At 45.3% G+C, this 23,631-nt stretch overlaps 1 protein-coding gene across 6 annotated transcripts; it reads right to left on the bottom strand.

Annotated features, from left to right (window-relative positions):
• Positions 1-1,595: 1,595 nt before the first annotated feature.
• LOC104358539 (neurotrypsin-like) lies at positions 1,596-23,369 on the bottom strand. Of its 6 annotated transcripts, none has more exons than XM_032982131.2 (16): positions 23,085-23,369; positions 21,727-21,949; positions 19,558-19,603; positions 18,051-18,287; positions 16,603-16,726; positions 15,709-15,884; positions 15,049-15,196; positions 14,037-14,215; positions 13,483-13,624; positions 12,164-12,366; positions 11,016-11,157; positions 10,553-10,758; positions 9,919-9,997; positions 9,548-9,670; positions 8,728-9,008; positions 1,596-6,992 (listed from the first exon to the last, which is right to left on the bottom strand). In XM_032982131.2, exons 2-16 carry the CDS (start codon positions 21,796-21,798, stop codon positions 6,682-6,684), a joined length of 2,469 nt encoding a protein of 822 aa, XP_032838022.1. In that variant the 5' UTR covers positions 21,799-21,949; positions 23,085-23,369; the 3' UTR covers positions 1,596-6,681. The 6 variants fall into 6 exon arrangements, with proteins under 6 accessions (XP_032838022.1, XP_042658789.1, XP_042658732.1 ...); XM_042802855.1 differs by lacking the exon at positions 23,085-23,369 and adding an exon at positions 22,260-22,326; XM_042802798.1 differs by lacking the exon at positions 23,085-23,369 and adding an exon at positions 22,269-22,313.
• Between the last annotated feature and the right edge of the window lie 262 nt (positions 23,370-23,631).

The raw sequence follows: 23,631 nt of genomic DNA, 5'->3' as shown, positions 1-23,631 counted from the left end.
TCAAGAGACAGGCTAGTTTGAAAATCTGCAAGAGAAAGGTGCCTTTTATTTCTGGCAGAATGTATGGGATTCAAAAAGCAGGGAGGGGAAGATCAAATGGTGCACCGGGGTTACACCAATTTGTTTGAATTTGGCAGTCCTACTCCTGTCCTCCATCAGCATGTCCTAAATTCAAGGGGTTTCCTAAACAGAAATGACTCTGGCTGCATCATCCACATACTTAAGGATCCATTTTTCTGGTCTTTTAATTTTTTAACATAAACACAATTCCACAGAATCCTCCTACCAATGAAAGGTACCCCTTCTAGACATGCCAGTTTAAGAGTGGCAGACCACCCAGCCCAGCAACCCAAGGTTGTCTGAGCAGTATACTTTCTTCCTCCACTAGAAAGCAGAAATTATCCCCAAGTAAGAATTTTTTTTTATGTGACACCTAAATGCCTGCCTTCCTCTCTCCCAATGAATATGGTAACTATCCTAGTTAGAAAACTGTATGAAGTAAAGCCCAGTTTCTTCCCAATTGATATTTCAGTTTCAAAATCCAAAGCCAGCTGTCCTACAGCTGGCAATCTGAAACGAGTAAGGTCATGCCATACACTCCTCCCAAGCCTTTTCACCACATGAAGGCAGCAGTCAAGTGCTTTAATACAACACACGAGGCTTGACAGACGTGTAACCCTAACCACAGTTTCGACTTTGTTTCTTTCCCAGGCAGTAACTACAGAAGAGCACTGCAGAACTGGCTTGGTGAAACAGGACCCGCTGACACTTGGAAGGCCGTCTAAATGTCTGCACTCTCCTTCCCAGTTTTTCACAAGCAAAAGAGGAAACGTAGGTAGGCGTAGAAACACCCCAAGGCAGACATGAAGCGAGGGAGGTGTTAACCACAGCAGTTCTTTCTTCAGTGAGTGCATGGCAGTTCCCAACAGCAGGTTGGAGTCAGTATACACAAAAAATTATGCACTGTAATAGTTGGAGTCTGCAGGCATCAGCTACACCAAGCCCCAGCCTAACCCTAATGACTTGGGAAAGGCAGTGCAGTAGCAGTGACCTTGCATGGAGCTGGACTATTTTTCAAAACAGTCTTTTTATGCAGCAATGCAGAATTTCAGCGGTGGGATTGGCAGGGGAAGGAATAGAACAGTTTTCTTTGCATGGTGGCTCACTGAAACTGCATTTCCCTCCTCCCACTCGCACTTTTCCAGAGGCTGGCTTTGATTCCTCGAGTGGTGACACATGAACCCTAGACTGAAAGGAGACTAAATCATGCTGAACAAGTTTGTTCAAAGCTAGTATAGAAAGATCACCTATAACAACAAATTATCCTGTTAAGTTTTAAGTACAGTGAGTTGACCTGCAGATAGCCCTTACCTGTTCCAAACAGCCAAAAAGGTGGCATTTGAAGAACTGTTGCATTTCATCGTAATGGTAGCTAACATGATGTTGACTTTGTAACATGCTCTAGCATGTTAAAGCTGCTCTAAAAATAACATTAATACAGAAATTTAATTAGCTTAATTCAGTGCTGAAAAAAATCTTAAAACCTGCCCTTGGAACAGATTCCTTTATTAAAAATAAAACAGAGCCCCACATAGTCACAGTATAATCCATTTATTAGCATACCTTGTGAGCCATTGGTGTTGATCCAGAGGACATGACAGTTTTGGCACTTGACTGATTTCAGAGGTCCTCAGCCCCTGGTTAGTAGAAAGGGATTTTAATAGAACTGAGTGGGCTACTACACAAGCAAGTTTTTCTTCTTGATGTGGGAAATTAAATATTTTTCTGAACAGGTAAAAATATAGCCCAAGAGATGTGCATTGGTCCGGGTCACAGTGCCTCACTCCACAAGGAGCAGCCCCAAGCTGGTTACCACCAGGGGTCATTTCTGTTCCCTCTAGCTGCAAGAAACTCCTGTCAAGTCTATCAAGATGGTGTTAAATACTACAGTGCAGTTAATTTCTCAAAAGCTTCCATCTGATTGCTGAATATACACATATAAATCAGTCTTCAAGTGGTTGATGGATCACTGCAGCTTTTTTGAGGGTGAAGAGACTTCTGGATATTAGCTTCAGAAAGGAAGGAAGACAGACCCACCTCTCTTACCCCTGAGATAGCAAATATCCATGTTCCTGGTTCCTCACCAATGCCTCCACTAATACCACTGAGAAACTGATCTGTTATTCTCTGCTACAAGCGTACAAGGATTACAGGGGTAATCAACATCCTGTCCAGGTTAATAAATAGCTGCCTGATTAATTACAGCATAGAACATAATTCACAGAAATCATCAGAACAGTGTTCAGCTACAGGAAAGGGATATATCTTTAGTCCAGCTTCAGCTGGACAGAGCCTGGATTGGTGTCGAGACAAGGCTGATAAGGGCACCAATGCAGATCCTGCAGGTCAGGAAGAGACTGGCACTGGGTCAGCCTTTGTAGAGCACTGGGGTATTCCTTCAAAGAAGGATACCTGGAGCACTAATATCTCCTCTTTAGACCCTTACCATAGCCATGTTCCTACTCCTGCCAATGACTTCAGCCAGTCATAGTGACGTTCCCTTTCTCACGTAACCAGTGTGTGCCACACTACTATGGGAAGTTGTCTCACAGCACCCATGTGGCACAGTGTAGCCACCAACAGCAGTGACTGAGGTCTCAATAGCCTTATCCAACAGACTAACAGCTGCGAAGACAGACTGTATCAGCCCTACAGGTATGTCAGCCAAGGCAAGGCTCTACACAACTATTCAGGTGGTCCCTACCCAGAGCTGTGTTACGCTCCCCAGACGTGCCTACAGCAATTGCTCTGGGTTCAGAGGGGCTGCTGCACCTGCCCGAGGAACAGGAGGAATTCACCTTGGTGGGTTTTCATCCTCTTGTAGCTAGGCTGCCACCAAGACCACAACAGCAAGTCTAAAGCTAGCTCCAGCATACATACATAATATGCATAGAGCGCTGAAATCACTTACAGCATTGCCTACTATAGAAAATAATACTGAAAGTAATCAGCAGATGGCACAGCCTCCCTGGGCAAACTTCATTCAGTTCTGGTTACCAAAGCTTAAAGATCCAGCAGAAGGAGAAGACGTGGAGAGACAGTCAGTGTGTTATCAGATACCTAGACAGTTTGGGTTGAAGAGAGATAGAGAAGCCACGGTTTAGAAAAGGTTCTATCTCTAGAATAATGGACAACAGAGAATATAAAGCCAGGCCCCTTATTTCCTCTCATGGTTGAGAACACAAGGACAGATGGGATTGAATGAAAACAAAAGGCAATTAATTCAGGAACCATAAAAAGAAATTACGTGCTATGGAGAATAAAATTATATTGGTTCTCATTGCCAGAAAATATCGAGGCTGAGCGCTTAGTTGGATTAAATACAGGATTAAACATTTATATGGAAGATGAAGGCTGGTTACATTAAATAGTTTTTTAAAAGTTAGGGATATAAAAACTCTCATGCTTTAGAAAAAAAAAAAAAAAGAATCACAAAAGGATAGTGCATAGTGTTTGTACAGCACCTAGAGGACCAAGTACTTGTACTTCTATTTTTAATGATAATAATAGTAATGGAAGTAATTAATTTAAATGAGCCAAGAACAAAATTCCCCATAAGAAAAGATTGTTAAAACGTGCTCAGTACAAACTCACACGTACTGTCCTTTGAAATATCTGCTGCTGGCCAATATTAGGTAGGAAATACAGACCTAGGGCAGCTGAGTGCTGCTTAGTCAACCAGGCAGTCCCAGTAAGCCTCGGTGGCAAAGCATGCGAGTTTGGTTTGGGCCACAGTCCCAGTTTAAACAGTAAAGAGCAACAGTGGTGCACTGAAACAAGTCAGGACAGCTGAGGAGAGTATTGGCAGGCTTGCCTATGGTACCAGTAAGGTGTAAAAGTAGGTGAAGGAGATTGGATACTTCCTTCCCTCCTCCTGGCTCATGCAGGACTCACGGGATGTTAGTTACAAGGATTCTCACAGCTTTCATGGTGACAATATCTAGGAGAAAGAAATATTTTGAACTAGAACATGGGAATTTCAGAAGACAATGCCAGGCCTGCATCTCACTCGTGTTACATGGTAATGTGTTCTAACTCCTGAATGGCAACCAGCTAAGTAGGCTTAGGGAAATAACCTCATAGTTTCAATCCTTTGGGTGTTTCTATGCCTGTTGGGGCTAGGGGTATAAACTGAAAGATCACACCAGGTTAAACTAGAGATGTGACAGCACCCAAGGCACAGAAACTCCATCTGAGCTGCTGTAGCATGCTGGCTTGGGAAAGGCCGAAGGTAAAAGCCAAATCCCTCCATGTTTCCCAGACAGGTACTATTGCTGACAGTGTGGAAGTTGGCATTTAATCCCCAGCAAGACCAGAGGTCTGTGGCATAATTGCCCTCAGTCCTCCTGTCATTTTAATTCCTGGGAGATAAGGAACAGTTTGCAGCTTGCGCCTTAGGGACTCTCTGCCAGCAGCTGTAGGACAACGCAGCCAGCATGGAGCCAAGCATAGCGCTGCCGAAGGATCAGGCCTGGCACTTCAAACAGGGTTATCAGCACAAGCTGCACTGCAGACATTCACCCCCTCAAGAAGAGGCACAAACAAATCAGATCTGTCTCACAGGCCAGTTTGCATGGGTTCTGACATTTCATGTTTTAAAGATTTCTACAATTGTTTTTTAAAATAAAGTTTCCAAGCGGGATCTTTAAACAGTCCATTGCAACATTGGAAACCCAACTATCCTATAATCCCTGGAGAGGGTAAATGGAACTGTTTCATTTAACATTCACACACAAAAATCAGCCACCTAATTAGGTCAGCACCTTTACATTAATCTGTTTTATAGAGGAGAAATTAAAGCATTAGGCAATCCCTACTTACTGAATCCAAGGCAATTTCTAGGACTCTGTCACCACATGCCCTGTAATATGACATTGCTAATCCACAGGCTGTGCTCTGCCTTCTGTTCTTGCCTTGGCCATATCTGGGTACTGAATACCTCAGTACCTTGAGTGCAGACCTTCCAGACAGCAGGCCAGTGCCTGACCCAGTCATTGCCTACCCAACAGCACACGAGTAAGCCCAAAACATGCACATCTGGCACAAGTTCCATGTGTCCCATCCTGTATTCCCATGTTCAGGTCCTTGGTTATACATCAAAGTTTATCGCCCCTGCTCCTGAGCAGGCCTGTTTTCTCTCTGGCTTGTCTATACACAGTGAGAAGACACTGTGCACTGCACAACTGTTAATGCACTTAGCCCTTCTGTCTATTTTTATATTTTGCTACCTACTCAAGAATAATAAATTAACTTTCAAAAGGGTTTAAGGCCTAAGAGGAAACTATGTTCATTTGTTTGGATGACAGGGAAGGAAGCAATTGAAGTATTCGATAACCCCTGCTTTCTCTCAGCATTATTTCTGTCCAGGCTGAGAACTACAGCTTGATGGCAGTGCTTGCATACTCCTGAGTTAAGCCAGTTTACTCCCACTGAGAGGAATGAAAAGAGAAGTAGTGCAAAGAAGAGAAGAGAGGAAGCATAGCCCAGAGGCTGCAAGAATAGGACACACTTTGGGAAAGCAGGAAGCTGCTTTGCAGCACACTTACTGTTTTACACAAGGAGTAATTTGCTCGAGGTGGATCTACACCCCAGGCGTATTTCCATGTTTCATGGGAGAACTATGAGCACAGAGATATTAAAGACTAACATCACCAATAAAGGGCAGCTAATAACTATGATGAATGAGGTACCAAGAGGAACTCTCTGCGGTGCTGTTAAATCATGATTCAACACCTGAATGTTTGAGATTAACACTACATTTGAAGAAAAATAACGTGACTATTCAGCCTCTTGAGGTCACATTTTTAAGTTCTTTGTAGTAATCATGAGGGCAAGAAAGCTATTGTCTCTTAAAAATGAAGATTTACTCTCACACCAACAACTGATTCTAGGAGATGCTGCTTTAAGTAAAAAAAAGCCACACAAAAGAATCACTGTATTGGTAAAGCAGCAATAAAACCATAGCATCTGGCAGCTGGAAATGTGTGATAGAGGATTACAGCAGGAGGGACAAGCATCTCTTAGCAGGGACAGACATTTTAAAGGCATCATATGGGAGCAGACCTACTATTCAGAAGAGAAAAGGTTCCCCCTAGAGACATAACAGGGAAGGAAAAAAACCCAGCTGTTGGCCTGTTCCTCAGCTTGGGTCAAATCTTATGATTCCTGGAATTGAAGAGAGCTGTTATGAAAAAATATCTGAAGATTTCCACTATGCCAGAGCCTAGTGCCATCTTCCAAGCATCTCATCTTTCCTTGTAGTGTTTTTCAACTGTGCAAACATACAAAAACAATTATAGATTTACACAGGCAGGTATCTCTCCACTTCTACCATTTCTGTGTGCTACGGCAAAGAAACAAGTGTGATTGCTTTACAGGACTCAGGTAATCAGAGCAACATAGACTTATCATTCTTACCAGTATGCACCTGCTTTCTCTGCTCAGAGATTACAGACCAAAGTGAAAACAAAGACTTTAAGGAATCGGCCATAACTGTTTTTCTCCCAGTTCTACAGTTCAACGACAAAAGAAATCTCCATCAGTCACAGGCTAGAAGTCACAGCCTTCTGCTGCCGCAGGGCAAAAGGACCATACTTTGAGGTTCCTAGAGCTCAGACATTTTCATTTTAGCTTGGTCACTTTCTTGATCCAGGGTACATATTTGCTGACCTTTGTGTACACACCAGGGGAATCCTTCCGACCACAGCCGTAACCCCAGGAAGTGACCCCCAAAATGATCCAGCGTCCGTTTGATGTCTGACACATGAGTGGCCCTCCACTGTCACCTTGGCAGCTGTCCACTCGTTTATCTTCAGAGAGGTTCCCAGCACAAATCATGCGGTTAGTGAACTTCTGCCCATAACGGACCTCACAGTCTTCCCGCGGGAGAAGAGGCACCACCCCCTGCAGCAGGGTTCTCGAGTAGGACTTTCCTGGAACAGAACACACCAGCCAAACCAATTCACCTACAGACAACAGCAGTGACCTCAAGCAATGGTGCTCTGCGCAAAACCAGATATTTGTACATTTCATGTCAAGACTGTGGAGCAGAAATAGGCCAAGCTCAGCATCTCTGAACCACCAGAACTTCAGGAAACAGTGCTGCCAAGCCAGACCACAAAAAAGAGCTGTAAGATCAAAGAAATGGGGAAGAGGTTGGAGAAAAAGGTTAGATCAAAGGATGAGTCTTACTCCTAGTTCTGCCAACAAGTAACCTGAACCTTGTTCAATTTATTTCACCTCTTTGAGCCTCCATTTCCTCCTCTGTAAAACAAAGACTGTATTTTCTCAAGAGAATAAATGCAGTAATATTTGTAAAGTGCTCAGTCCTCAGAGAAGTTTTGGAAGATGTTTCAGAGGCATCCAAATATTATTCAGAGGGAGCTTACTTCTTCTTTGGCTAGATTTGTCTCTATTTGCTCAAATCTCTTTATTAACCCAGACTTGCTCAGAACATAAGGTTCACGTGCTTTATTAGAGTAACAACCTTTCTGCCAGTAACAATGACCAAGGTTTATGATAAGTTCACAAGGTCACTGGCCCTCTCGTTGGGCAAGCTGAGTTTGGTGCTTAGGAAGGATTCTAGCCATTAAGCCCCAGTACAGCTTAAGGGAGTTACATGGCTAAGTTGCTCCTTGATCATCCCCAGACACCCCAAAGTGACACGTGCACCTGGCACAACTGCCTCCAAAGGCAAACGTATACTTGCAGTCAAACACTTGGGGTAGCTGCTAGGGAAACAGCTGGGGAGGAAGGGCGAGTCCAAAATCAGCAGACAAGCTCCTGGGGCTATTTGCCTTTTGGCAGTAAGTCTTTCTGAACATATGGCTTTGCTCCAGTCACAGCAGCCCCAGAAAGGCCTCCTTGCCCCAAGCCCTGCATTGCACCTCTGATCCTCAAATGTGGGAGGACTGGACCACCAGTTATAAAGCTTTGTTTAGAGTTTAAAACTGTCTCCTGACCTTGGTAACACATACATGTCAGGAAGCCACCAAGCCTAGCATTTTAAAACGTCATCTCAAGACACTTAAGTATTTAATCATGAATACTTTCTAGAATATTCCCTGCTCCCTTTTACCTAGGAAGCTCCGTAGTAATGTGCTGCAAGGGAACAGGTACAGGCTCTGTCTTGACCCTAGTGCAGAAACCAGCCTCAGAGCCCAGCTGTCCCTGCAGCAATAGCCAGGGAAACTGAGCAAGGTAGTCCAAGAGAGATTCCTTCTACCTCTAAGCCCCCACTTTACTACTGCAGTATCATGAAGGAATCAGGAGGTCATGGAAACATGGGGGCTTCCCACAGGCTTTGTATACCAGCTTTGCACATTCTGCTGCCTAAGGAGTCTGCTGTGGGCAAACATGTGTGTAGAAAGGGGAAGAAAGAGAGGACTGTGGCCAAATGGCAGCGTTGCTCTCTCCCACAGCTTCAAAAAGATGCTATGACAAGCAAAACTTACCCCATGGGTAGGGTCAAGAAGCCTCAAAATCAGAAAACACAATGGCACAAAAATCACCTCGCCTCCCCACTCCTTAACACACCATGTGCTGGCACGGACAACAGGAGAAGTAAGAACATGGCCTTGAGCTGTGCAGGCATAAATTAATGGCCCATGTAGGCTTCTGAACCCAGAGTCCCCCACCCTTCTTGCCTCTCAAAGCCCTATCACTCACCTGTGTCTCCCCAGCCCGAGATGATGCAGGCTTGCCTGTTGATGTCAGACTTCTCTTTCCTGCTGGGCAGGCAGACAGGCAGAACATGGCGATTGAATGAGAGGCAGTGCCCCTCTCTGCCCCGCATCCGGACCAGGGCAATGTCATTGTCATTGCTGCCAGCCCAGTAGTTCCTGTGGAGGACAATCTGATCCACAGGCAGTTCCCTCTCAAACTCATCCTTCACACCTGTGTGGTAATCGCCCACCCGCAGCAGGTAGCGCCGCACATCGACACCAAACCTGGAAAAAGAGAGAATCAAGATCTTGATGCTCCTACTAAGAGGGAAACAGACTCACACAAGCCTCAGTTGCCATGAGACTGAACCACTTCTTCACAAACTGATAAAATAGTGCCAGCTACAGGACTGTGGGACCTCTTTAGAGGATGTGATAATGCCAGCTGTTACAGTCAATGGGTGTCCCAAATCACCGTTTACCATGCACAGGACTTTTTCCTATAAAAAGGGCTACAACAGTTGGAACAGGCTTGTAATCTTATCTGTTCACAGCTCCTTAAAGCACTGAAGAATGGCAAAACGCTAGTTCCCTTTAAGTGGTAAAGCCTCAAAGTTAAGAGGGCAGATGTAAGCAGTGAAGGATAAATCAAGTCTATATTGAGTCATCCCCATAAGTGCTCCAAGATCACACACATCATAATCTGAAGGTCTTGGTTTAGAAACTTTGCTCATGTGATTCTACCGGGCTAGGAGGATAACCTTGTATGAGGTTATCTTGTTCATTGCTGAGTATCCCTTGGGGCTCTCCGCGTGCAAACACACCTTTTGAAGCAGTGGGCTGCAGTCACTACCCAGCAGCTGCTGATCAGCGTTGCTCCGCACAGCAGACGAGTATCTTGATGAAAACCCTTCAACCGTAGTGACGCCTGCCACGGCCAACCGCCTCTGAAGAAGAAACAGAGAAATTATAGGTATCACACACATGGGAGCTGTTCTCCTCTTTTCGCATCCACTCTGCCCCATCTGGACTCAGCTGGTGTGCATTCTTCCCCAGATAGGCCCACTGGTTCAAATCAATTTCAAAAATCACCAGTGAAAATGTGTTAATATACTCAGCATTTTCCAGGCTATTTCCAGAGCCTGTAGGAAAGCTGGAACCAGTTCTGAATTTCCTGGCAATTACAGGGTAGTACCTGAGAGACTTGTTTCCACCTATGATCCTTTTCTTGCGACGGTGAAGTAGGCGCATCCCACACACACCAGACTCTGGACCTGCACAGCAAAGTTAGAGCAGTTGGGTAGATACCTTCAGCTTAAAGTATCAACAATTGCTGTCAAAGAGCCAAATACCATTTGCCTTCCCTGAGGGCATTAATCCCCATGGTAGTTGACCACATTGTGTTGTACATATGGAATTCACAGAAGTTTTGATCCCATAGGTTTCCTCAGTTTTGGTGGAGGTGTTTACCTGCAGTATCTGGTCTTATGCCAGGAATGGGAGCTCTACAGCTATTTCCTCAGTACTCTAAAACCCAAAGTGTGCTCATGGTTGCTGTTCTAATGAAGGGTTCGATGACTTGGCTGTGGAGAAATTCTGCATGCTCAAAGGCCTGACATAGGTGGAGCACCTCACACTAGTCTGGAGCACCCTGTGCTCCTAAGAAGAGACAATGAAAACAAGGAAAAGGTAGGAGGTGCAGGACAGGACATGCTTATTTTGTAGGTAAAGTTTCAGCCAAAGAGAAGAACTACAGGGAAAAAGCATATAGGCATGCAGAGATCTTACAACTGGAGGTCCAGATTTCTGCACAGAAGTGGGCACGTCACCTGTTCTCCTGAGGTCTTGGACCTTCTCTTCAACATAGTCACAGATGACACCAGCATCCTCACTGTGCCAGCAGCTGTGAATCCCGGTGTCAGACCTGACACATTGCCCCAGGGTGTGCTCCGTGCCACTGCATTCTACGTTGTCCAGATGGATGGGCCCATGGCCTTCGCCAAAATAAGCCATTGCCCTGGCTTTTGCTGTACCACTGCAATTAGAGAGAAGGTGGCTAATCTGAAGTAAACAGGAGGCAGGTGAGTCTGATGCACTAGCACATTTTAAGAGAAATAATATTTATGTGTCACTCCACACACAGACAGTAGTACAGTGAGAATAGGACCCTACTCTCTCAAACACATGTGGGTATGCCAAAACTAAGAAACAAAGCCCCCAGAAATAGGTCCAGAAAGAATCTATTCCCAAGAGCTGTTTTTATCTGTAAAATGCATGTACCAGAGCTCTTACCTGAATCCCAGTTGCCTGCAAACCACTGCAGCGTCTCTGTCTGTCCAGCCATCATCACAGACACTGCCCCACTGCCCATTCAGGAATACCTCAACCCGTCCCTCCTTGGTGCTTTCTCCATCCACCAGCCGCACAGGAGGCCCTGCAGGAGCAAACATGAGTCACTGCAAGCAAAAACTCTGGAGTGTGAGGAGCCCAGAACTTGGGTTTTATAGGGAAAGATGAATCCCAGATATCAGTAAGCTTGAAACAAAAGAAAAAAGAAAAAACTAGAGTGTTTTAATATGAAGACATTTCACCTCTGTGCTGAATCAGAAGATTATATACATATTAATTTATTTAATGCATACAGGAAATCATTAGTGGATCATATTATGAAAACTGAGTTAAGAGGAGGACAAGAACAGAAGGAAAGTTATTAACTCCTGAGCCAAGAGTGGACAAGCTTAAACATGCCTGGGAAAGAAACCCATTAAATTATAAAACTACTATATTATTCTAAGCAACAGAGGAGTTCTACATCCAGGAAAAACAAAAATGTTGGATGTTATCTATTTCAGTAAAAAATGTTTGACAAACTGGAAAGCCTCCTGTAGTAGGGAAGGGGGAAGAGTATCAGGCCTCATACAAATGAGGAAATTATGCTAACTTGAAATACATTCACAATTTTGATTAAAAGTGTGCCATCCACACAAGACAGTGCAAATTTCTACACAACAGCCCCTCACATCTGAAGTCCTATTGTCTTGGTGAGGTGTGACACTAACGTAACTACACCAGTTTCCTACAGGGCCTAGTTAAAGAGCTCCCGTGTTCCCACAAACATGGGGCTGCGGCATCTCATCAGTGAGCAGTGAAACACTAAGGCAGCCACCATTCCTCAGCCCCTCAGGTTTGTTTTAGAGACTGCTAACACAATTCTCCCCAGTTTCAGTTTCTCTGCAGGTCTGGCCATAGGTCTGGTGGAGCCACAGCTCTTCGGCTCTGCCCCAAAACAGCCAGGGCTCATTCCTAGGGGGAGTCCTCAAAAAGCAGCCCCCTCACTGAAACAGCACAGGGAGAACTCCCACATCAGCAAGACCTTCCAAAGGAACAGACCAGCAGGTGACACTTCCCCGTCGTCCAGGGCAAGAGGCAAGGCAAGTTACCCAGGCTGCCATCCATGACTGTGTTGCTCTCCGGGGAACAGTGGACTCCCACATCCTCAGCATGTGAGCAGTCATGCTGCCCCCAGTTGCTGTGGGGACAGTCCAGGAGGGACAGCTCTGTCCCCACACAAGCCACATCATCCAGTAAGATAAAGCCTTGGCCAGCAGCATAGTCCCCTTCAGAGGCCAGGGTAGCAGGACCACTAGAGGAAGGAAACAGAACATAATACCAGATGCATTAAAACTCATTAATTCAACAGAGGGACTCAAGCTCAGACCCAGAGGGAAGCTCTTCTGCCAACCTCAACTGTGATATCAGTGGCCTCCTGACCTAAACTGCTCAGTGACACACAGGATGGCAACCAAGCAGCTTGTATATCTCACAAGCTTCAGTTTTCGGGGAAGCACTCTCAGACCAGTCCATTTTCTAGTGTCTGGTCAAAGGCAGTCATAGTAGCACAGAAGGCCAGCTATACCACAGAGGCTGCTTTGCAGACGTGACACCAGGTACATCAGTTCGGGGAGGGAATAGCAGAGGAGGCATCAGAAATATCAACATTAAAGTAATTCTACTTCTTTTTATAGGAAGCAGCTACCTGGAATCGAACTGCAGAAAGCTGCAAACTTTTAGGTACTACAAGAGATGACAAATACAGCATGCATCTGAACTCAAAGGGAAGACTTTAGTTTAGTCTTTTTTCAGTCTATAAAGTTGAAATTTTGCAAGGATACCCTAATCATATTTAAAAATCCCTCCAAGTCCCCCACCCCTTACTGGCTCCAAAATTACAGTATCCTAATTTTAAATATTCCCCAAATTCATACCTGGAGGAGCTATTCAACAATGGGCTGAAAGAAAAGCATTACAAAAATCCCTAATACTACTCTTTTTTTTTTCCCCAATGGTCTTCGTTCAATTACTGAAGCAGGTGATATGCTTAGCTGACAGAGTAGATGGGTGATATCATTTAGCTGACAGAGCAGAAGGAGTGTCAGTGCTGAGCTGATACACCTGCAGATTTAAGGAATGTTAAAGAGAACTTTCTGAATTTGGTGAGGGGTTCATAAAGACAGCATCAAGCCTGTTATCGGCTTTCAAAACAGACCAAGGCAAGAGATAATGAAGATTTAGATTTTTTTCCCCTTGGAAAGGATGCAGATGCCTATTAATCCTTCTGGAATAAAGTTGTATAATGGTAATAACCCCTCTAACAAAGACAGCATTGAAGCATTAAGGTCCAGCCTATCCCAGCAAAGGGTGATGGTATCTAATCCTTGAAATTAGGAAGCACAGACACTACACACACTCTCAGTCCTACCTGAAGCCCAGCTGCCTGCAGACCACCTGGGCACCGAGATCTGTCCAGCCATCATCACACACTGTGCCCCAGTCTCCATTGTAATAAACTTCTACCCTGCCTTCACTGGGGCTGCGGCCACCAGCCAGCCTGACAGTGCCCTCTGCAAAGGATGGGAGAAGAAAAGGTGAGCAATCAGCACGGGATTAAAAAAACAGCCTGTGTCCCACTGCTGAAGTCTCTGTACAGCCCATGAGTGAAAGAAACCAAAACCACAGGTATCTGTGGGTACTCAAAAATCAAACATTCATTGCTCCCAAACATGCCCATCTGTCAAGAAAGGATTCACCTCAGCCTTTCCATGCCACCTGTGGGAAGCCATGGGAAAACCACGAGTACTCCAGTACAGTCCCACCTGCTGCTTGCTTTCTGCCTCCACATCTGGCAGCCCTTGTGGGAGCCATGTGTAGGAGCCCTGCAGGATCTTCAAACAGGGGGGTTATCTGCTGAGCAAGCCATGTAATATGGGAGTAAGACCATCCACACTTGACTGGCATAGAGCTGTAGATCCATACCTGTGAAAGGGTCACAGGAGACCCCGGCATCTTCAATGTGGTCACAGTTTTGCTGTCCCCAGTCACTCTTCTTGCACTGGTCAAGTGAGAGTTCATTGCCTGAGCACTCCACTTCATCCAGCAGGATTGGGCCAGATCCCTGCCCATAGTGAGCCCACGACAAGGCTTTCGGGTTCCCACTGCAAACATTACAGACACATATGCTCAGTAAGGAAGGTCAGTCTTGTGCCCTCAGATTCTGCCTTGCACAGGGACTCTCATACGCTAGGTCAGTGTCCTCCCATAGATAATGTGTATTTCTGACATAGTGGTGTTGCCAAGTGTTAACTGAAATATGTTATTGGAGAGTTTTGTAATGAGACCTTCCAACAGGTAACAAAAATCTGTCTGCAACATGAACAGTTCAGATGGCTTGGGAGTTCTGAGGACAATGATGCTTCAATCTTAGTAACAGGCAAAACTCCCAAAGTTTGAGGGATCTCAAACTTGGATTGTCTATTTTAAACAGTTCTGTACTGATATGATTTTCAAGAATGATCAGCATAAAACAGCTCCCATGTTAAGGGCTGAATGGCACACAGGAGAATGAGGTGCTCTCTCTTGCTTTCCCATCTGAAGAGGATAAGGGCAGTCAGTGAAACTGGGGGTGTTTAAACTTAACCAAGTAAGCAACTGCAGTTCATATACAGAAATCACCATGACAAGTTATCACTGGGGCCAAGAAGATTTGCATTAGGACCTGTGTGCAAAAATAATGAACAGGGATAAACATAAACAAACCTTACATAGGGATGCACCAACTCTTTATTTGTTTTCATAGCATAAACCCATAAAACTGACAGGAATTATGTACAAAATTCCTTTATAAGATTATCACTCCAGAATTATCTTTCCCAGGGCTTCTCTGTACCTCCTATAGAAAGGGCTGTTACTAGAGTGACGGGACATGCTCTCACATTCTTTATTCTGCCTACTTCTGTTACCACTCCATGATGTACAGTGGGGAAATTACCTGAGTCCCAGCTGCCTACAGACTACTTCAGCATCCCGGTCGTCCCACTGGTCATCACAAATGGTACCCCATTTGCCATCATGGTAAACCTCCACTCGCCCTTCAAAGCTCTCCTTTCCCCCAGCTAAACGCAGCGGGGCACCTACACCTGTGCTTCAAGAAAGGGAAAGAGAGCACAACAGAACAAGACAGAGACGAATCACATCCTGCAGTTCAGCATGTAGAACCATTCACCAGCCAGAAGAGCTCTTGGGATGCTCTTGTCCCAGCCTACCACATTCTCCCCTCTAGAACCCCCAGAAGTATCCATGATTGCAGGCCACAGTACAGGGTACTGCTGGTCCAGGGATGGCTCTTTACCTGGCTGCTACGGTGACTAGGACTTTCCTGCCTGCAGACAAAAACCTGGTTTGATAAAAAGGGGATGTGGTCCTCAGCAACAGCCATCTATCAGTGATTGTAGAAGTATGCCCACTGAGTATTTGGGATTGGGAAAGAATGGATAATTTTTCACTGAAAGGAAGATAACCACCTGTATATCAGGTGAAAGAAGAACATGCTCCAATGATTTGCTCTCCACAGCTTCACAACATTAGATTTTACATCTTATCAGCAACACTGATGCAAGAAACACAGAGTGAACCTCCCCTGGAGATTTACCTTCTGGAGGGACACAGGTTACCACAGCGCTTCCCTGGTTACAAGCTCCTGGAATAGCTTCCTGATAGCCACATTGCAGCAGGGCTTCCTCATCCCCATGGCAGTTTGCTGACTGCAGGTGCAGGGGAACAGGCCACGGTCCAGGATGATTCTTCTTCCCAGCTGTTCCGATCTCGCTGGTACAGAGAATGTGACAGAATGATGAAATGCTGTAGCACTGGTTGACTTACAAGTTACCGACAGCTCTTGTGATTCTCTAGTCCAATTGTGCCATTTGACATCCCAGTGATCCCAGTTGATTAGGAGTGCATAAAGGGTGGCCATTTACAGTCCAATGGGAAAGTACAAGCAAGTGCAAAGCAATCCCCACCACCTAATCCATTTTGTGTTCCTACTTACTGCAGAGGAGTTGGTCTGGTCAGAAATGGCACACTTGTTTGAGAGTGATGAACAAACCCATCATCAGATTCAAACATCCAAATATTACCTTCTTCCTTCTCTGTGGACCTTATTTCCTTGCTATTTGGAAGTTTGAAATTCCAAACCCCAGATTCCCAAAGAGTGCTCACACTGTCAAAATTTCTATTAGATCACTACAGTAACTCCAGCTGGTAATACTAAAAAAGGGATACGATCTCACAGCTCACTCATCACAGTTGGGAGCCCCATGCAGAAACTACTGGTTTAAAAAATTCTTGCAAATGCTGACTGAGGTTGGGCGTAGCCATGGAAAGAAAACAGTACGAGAGGATACTGGTAAGTGGGAAATGAGCCCACAAAACTAACTCCTCTCCTCCAGCCAACACTCTATGCCAGGGGGCCTGTAACCATAGAGGCTGTTCTTTCAAAGGCCACATGAGCATCTAACTCTTGCAACCAGGCTAAGGTTCTCACCTGAGACCTAGTTGCCTGCAGACAACACTGGCATCCCAGTCAGTCCAGTGGTCAGCACAGATGGTGCCCCAGAGTCCACTGAAGTACAGCTCCACACTACTATCTTCAGCCAACCGCACAGCACCTTCCAGAAGAGAAAAAAAAAAAAAAAGAAAAGGCTGCTATCTTCTGATGGAGGTTTCAGACCAGCAATTGTTGGACTTGCATGTAGCTGAGCTGAGCTGCACTTGGATTCTCTCATCCCTGTTTAGCTGGTGCTGTCACTGAAGTGACTTGTATGAAGGAGTGCCAGACGTGGCACCTTCCTGGTTCCAGCAGTGGCTGCTGGGGAGGATAGCTGGTGCTATGTTCTTTTTAAAGCCATGGTAATATCATCAGGAAACTTGGCTTCTACCACAGCTCCTGGATTCTCCTTCTGTGAAATGGGGATGATTTTACATACTACCTTGAAAAGGGTCATAGGAATGACAGGTTCTCTAATTCCTTCTGACGCTCCACTGATTTATTTTCCATCAACCACCTCACCTATGAGTCACTGTTGCTACAGCTACAGGTTCAGTAATAGCGGGTGAATCCTCTTTAATTCCTCTAAGAAAAGCAAGTGCTAAGGTAAATGCCCTTTCAATTCCCACTGCACTACAAATATCTACCACTGTTTAGAAAGGGCATCTCCTTGCTCAGTTTTGTATTGGGAGAAGGAAACATCTGCTGTCTGTAGTACCTCAGTGCAGGCACACAGCACCCCTACACTTGTGTCCTTCACTGTATTGAAGCCATCTTTGAAAGCACTTCCACTGGCAAGGGAAAAGACTTTGTCATTTAATTTATTAAACTGGTACTCCAACTGTTTTGCAAAATGTGGGAAAAGAAATGAAGGTCAGAAAACAGGAAGACAAACAAAACATTTTCAAGAATGCTGTGCTGGAGTCAGTGCCTTGAGCGCTCAGCTCCCTTGCATGCCTCAAAGTAAGCAGCAGTCCTTGTGTCAGCACTGTGAGGAATTTTAAAGCAAGTCTATGACCTTCCTTGCCACAGAAGATCTTTCCTTGTTATGTTTGAACTGCTACACTTACACAAGGAGAGCTCTGATGTGGACACTTAAGGAGCAGGAGTGGATTGTTTTCCACATAACTTCAACTGTTTTCAAAGTGGCATAAGTTAACAGTAAAAAAAAAAAAAAAAAAAGTCTCCTTGTATGAGAAGAAAAACATCTATACAAGGCATTATGGCTACAGCAGCTTAAATCCACCCCCTACTATATACAGACGTTCTTCTCCCACACAGGCTAGACTCTGGTCCTAATTATTTTGACATTTTGGGACAGCTATTGTACTGTGCTTCTTTCACAGGGTGTCCCACCTGCTGCTTGCAAGTCTACACAGCATATATTTCTGGCCCCCCAAGACAGCACAGCCTGGGCGCTGGCGGAGACACTCAACAGCCCTTACCTTGGTTGCAGTCGCAGTTAGCCCAACCAATGGCCCCCGATACAAGCCGGTAGAAGCACCAGGGTGTAGTTCCCCCATCTGGGTTCCTGCAGTGGTTGTGGTCCCCCAAGCCACGGTCTGGGTACTGCTGAACGTAATCGGGGAACTCTGCCCAGCTGAGGCACACTGCCCCGGCCTCAGTGACCGCCAGTGAGCCATTGTAATACCCAAGAGGTCCGACACCACACACGCTGGATGCTGGGTACAGGGAGGGAGTTGTTAGCTTAAGGCATCACACACCGAGGCTCAGACAATGTGGGAGATACCAGCTGATCTCCCAGAACACCTCCTGTGTCTGCAGTCTTGATTGCTACTTGCTTGATTTCAATTCTAGCACTCTTCAAGGCAGCTGCTCAAAGAATGTTTATAATATGCACTATCTAAAAACCAAATTGATTTGCAAGTCATGAACTGCCCGGGCAGACCTTTGAAATGTGTTAACTCTGGGCCCAGACATGGACAATTTGAACCAGTTCCCATTACTGTTTATTTCAATAGGTGTATTCACTTTGGAGCAGCACTTGACCTGGCACACACTCATCCACTTCCTTCTCCACCTGCTTTGGCACCTGAATGATATACTCTTAAATGTGATCCTAGGTTCTTTAGAAGATTAATTGCCTGTCTAAATTGATTGAAACTAAGAAGAGTTTAAAATTAGCTATAATTTCATTCTGCACAGCAGGAAGGTAAGAAATTACATTGTATGTATGTTCCCTATACACATTAGCATATCACCTGGCTTATCTGAATTTGGGCAATGTATTGGAAGGGAAAGGGAACCTATTTTGAGGGAAAGTGCAGGTCCCAATATTCCAGGCCAGCGCGCATGTGAAATATCTCATGCAAAGAAACCCCAACAATTAATTTAATATGGTCTTTAACAAAGAAGAAAACTCTCCATTCATGACCCTGAAATAAGAAAGAGGGAAACAAGAACCAGGTTCACCGTGAGGGTGGGCTTTTTAGAGTCCGTAACATGGGAAGAGCAGACTCGGAAAGGGATAACAGTTATAGCTCTATTCACTGAATAAACAAAAAGAAGCCAACACTTTCAGAAAACCCTTCTATCGTAAAGATGTGTAGGGCAAACAGCTAGGGTACAAAGAAACCATGCACTCTGCATCAACTGAGACCCTCAGAGGGGGGTGTATGAGAATTCAGTAGTTATTAGAGGGAAGGAAAGTTGAACATGCAAAAAAAGACTGAGGCAGAGAAAGAGATGAAAGGAAAAGAACACGTGGGAGGAGTAGGGAACTGCAAAAGTGTTAGACATGCAGAAAAGAAAGTGGTCTGGCCATTTTGGGGAAGGAGAGAAACAAATATTGAGGCAGTAGAAAAGACTGAAGAAGTAATGGAAAGAAAGGAAGAGCGCCAGGTAGCAGTGGTTCATCGTACCAATGGTCTCAGATCACCACTGCAGGAAAGAATGTGCCTGATGACTGAATTAATAACTTCGTGTTCTTACCTGCACTCTGAAAATGGTTTTGGTTGGGCTGGGATCCCAAGAAAGCCTGGGAAAAGAAACAGAGCAAAAGCAGAGAGATGATTATCCGATGAAATAAACACGGGCATGTCCTAAAAGCAGCTCAGGCTTTTGCTGCTTTAGGCAAACACACCCTAGTAACGAGACTTGTCCCCACTCTCCCCATTGCTCCTCTTCAAATCCAATCACAGCTCTGCCCACTAACAGCAAAATGAGTAATTACTGGCCTGCAGAGATTTACCCTTGATCTAAGCGCTACATTACAGGGCTCTGCTTGTTCTTTTTCAATAGAATTGGAAGACTGAGTGAGATGCCTATGGAAAGAAAAGCTAGAAGAAAATCATTGTTGCCAGTAAGAAAAATAATGAATAACCACTCATTCTCTCTCCATTTATAGGGCAAGCCATCTATGGCCACGGCGGCAGAGATATTTCTACATGGTGGGATGATGCCCCCAGGGATCCCTGTTAAAATAGTAATAAAAATCCATGCACAAAGTGGGGAACACCTAAAGAAAAAAATCCAACAAGGCTTTTTGAGGATTTGGGTTTTAATACATGACAATACAATATGGCCTATGGTATTATTATCTAAATGGGGTTAAATAGCTAAGAACAAAAAATATGAAACAAAGCCCTCAGAATTACAGCATCCTGTCTGGCCCCAAAACTGTATTTCCTCTTATAGGCAGTGGTTTTGGTGGTTATAACTTGACTGCTGACTGAGAGATAGGGATCTTCACTCAACACCATTACATGGCATGCAGGCAGGTGCAAGATCTTCACAGATCCAGAGCAAAAGGAAGAAACTGTACATGCTTCTGCTATCTCCTTGTAGTTTAATTCTTTTTCTAAATACTTTTTAATGAACATTGCTAATACTTTTATATGAACAAAGAGTTGTAATTCACAGAACAGAGGTGTGCATATAAGGAACACTAGCTATTGGAAATGTTTTGTTTTGTTTTTTTTTTTTTTAAAAAAAATGCAGTAATTTTGCTTCCCTCAGCGTCACTTCTCCCTGGAAAAGGGGAAGAGTAAAATTTGGAATGAAACCAAATCCACCTCTGGAATAAGCAGGTAGTTCCCATAGATACCTGTTAAGAATGACATCTACTCACGGCAGATGTCATTTTCAAATCGAGGTTATGAATATGGTCCAGCAGGTGTTGACAACCATGACCAAGCTCCAGCATCACCCTCCCACAAGTCAGAATGTGACACTGCATATTGAAGATTAATTCCTGACATGGTTCAGAAACAGCAGATCAGATCTCAGGTGCATATGCACAAAGGGATGCACAGATAAAACAGCATTTAACTGAAAAACCCTTTTCAGGCAAAAATCCATCTAGCTGCATGTATCGGGCTGTTGCAAGCCCACATAATGGTCTGTGAATCAACAACGCTGAAGGACTTATCTGAGGATCTCAAAGCTCTTTGCAAAGAGAAGAAAGTGAGCTAAGCTACACTTTTGTGACTGCACCAAACAGGTGACTGAGACACAATCCAGGTACCCCAACTCCCAGCTTTTAAGTGTGCACCTGCACACACACATAAGCCTGCAGGTGACAGAGGGATAGGTTGCACTAAGAACAGGCTATATATGACAGCCTGAACCTGCTCTTCTTGGGGACAGACCAGAAACGAAAGAACTGCAGTCCAAGTAATACGCTTCCCTTCTAATGAAAGATTAGTTGCTGCCAGCTCCTATAGCAGCTTCCAAAATCCCCCAACACTGACCATCACCACCACCGAATTTTGGCGCAGACGGCCTGTGCTGCAGTCACTGCCCCGGGTCCATATGGCTGCAAATCATCTGTCCACAACAGCAATAGGGGTAATCGGTCAATCAGCAAAGAACAGAAACAAAGGGTCTCTCCTGCCAGGGTCACTGCGGCGCCTGAGAAACATCGGAAACCTGAGCCAAAGCATCTGCAAGCCCTTGTGCATCCTGCTTTATTTCCTTTTCTGAATTTCATATGGACAACAAAATAAATCCCTTCTCAAGCCCCTAGTCCTTCCCAGAGACCACAGCTGCCTAGATGCTTTGGAAAACATATTCAACTAATAACAAGATCCACTTACAGTGAGGATATTAAAAGAGCCATGTGACTTCTTACAAACAGACAGAAGAATAAGCATTTCTTACCTCCACGCATCTGAAGCAGGATAACAGACTCGAGAGCTCTACCAGGAGCCCAAGTACTTTGGGGACCTCCATCCCTCCTGTACGAAGTGGGCAGAAGCTTCTACAAGCATCACGTTCTCCCTCGCTCAGCGGCTACCTCCTCCCCGGGGCTCTGCAGCGGGTTTCCCCGGGAGCAGGGCACTAGCCGCTCCGCACCGGCGGGAGCGGGATACCTCTTCCATTTCTGTGCAGGGAAAGGGATGTAAGGGAAGGGGTCCAAGTCCCCAGCAGCATCTTAGAATTTCACTTTCCCCTTCCTCTCCCCACCTCTCCTCCTTGATTCTTCGCTTCGGAAACGGGAAAAAGAGGGGAGAGAAATGAGGGAGGAGAACGTGCCCCAGAATTTCTCTAGCACGCTTAACGACAGCCCGCTCCCGCCCCCCGTCCCCTGCCAGGCTCCCCCCGCGCCCCGGGGCCAGCGCCCGCCCCCCGGCCGGCCCGCCCGCGCTCCCCTCCCGCCCCGCCGCCGCCCCGTCCTCCTCCCCTCGGGGCACCGAGCCTACAGCTACGGCGGGAGCCGGGGCTGCGTCCCGCTGCCGAACCTCCGGCTGCACAACTGGCAAAGGAAACGGCTTGTGAGCGCACACTTGCCAGAGATTAGCCTTGTTGGAAGGAATCTGGACTTTATCCCCCCACCCCTGCCGCCTCGATGAGCTGCTCGCGGCTTCCCGAGGTCAAACTCTCCTCAGACTCGGACCCAGAAAATTTTATGTTAAGCAGCTTCCATATCTCCCGATGGAAAACCCACAGGTGGCACAGCCCTCTCCAGGGTGCATTCCCAATTTTCAGATGGGTGTTGCCTCCAGAGATCTTTTCCATCAAGTGTGTCTCCTTGACTTTGGGCTGCGAAGTTATTTTCACTCCGCTAACATGCTTTCCAGAGCACTGATCATTACTGTATTGCTATGAGCAATCCTATGGGATTTTTTAGTGTTTTCAGCTTACTGCTTATGAATTAGGGCTAGAGGCTACAATGAAAATTTTAAACAGTATTAAATCTAGGAAGGGAATTGGTCCTGACTGAACATTTGAAGCTGTTCAATCTTGGAAATATTTTCACACATTCCCTGTGCTGCTCCTCAGCTCAGTCTAATGTCCATTTCCTCTATGTCCTGATTTTGGAAGGATTAACTCCTGGTGTTCTGCAGCATGAAACATGAAGGTCACCTTAAGAAATGAGCTCATTTCTGGACAAGTCTGCTGAGCAGCATTTCCAGAGACACTTTCAGCATAAAAACAGGGAATGGGCTGATAAAAAAATCCATTGGCTTGACAAAAAGCCTCTTTTTTTCTTACCTCACATATTGCCCATTACTCACTTCACATGACAGTTTTGTGTTGCCTCATCCACAGTCACTCCTCAAATGCAAGGAAATTCCACAACATGCTGAATCTTTCACAGGAGTTGCTGAGTGGTAGAAGGGAGCCCTTTCTGGTGTGGATTTGCACCACTGTGCATCCTGAACAGAGTGCATTTGGCTAAGAGTTACACTCAGTTAATCAGGAGCAAATCTCCTATATCCTTGTAGCGAGGGAAGTAGATGATCAGAGGATGGAAAGAGCTTAGATGCTACAGCACACTAACTCTCAGGCAGCACTGGCAAAAAAAGAGCAAAAAGAAAATATGGGAATGTGTCAGAATCTTGAACACTTACTCCAGTGAAAACATGAGGAAAGTACATACTGGAGGCAGGAACAGAAAATCTAGCATTCAGAGAAACCTGCTCCTTAGTCAGGAGTAGAGAGGTTGTTGATGCCCCTTCAGAACTCCCGTAAGACACTCATCCATTTATCCCTCTGACACACACTAATAGGGCTTAAAACCTCTAGCAAAAGCCTGTGCTGGATTTCTCTCACAGTAGCTTG

The sequence above is a fragment of the Tyto alba genome, unplaced genomic scaffold (assembly GCF_018691265.1).
Source record: "Tyto alba isolate M040663 unplaced genomic scaffold, T.alba_DEE_v4.0 Super-Scaffold_1, whole genome shotgun sequence".
Lineage (NCBI taxonomy): Eukaryota > Metazoa > Chordata > Aves > Strigiformes > Tytonidae > Tyto > Tyto alba.
The sequence above is the reverse complement of the archived record's forward strand: the minus strand, read 5'-3'. Positions and strand labels throughout refer to the sequence as shown.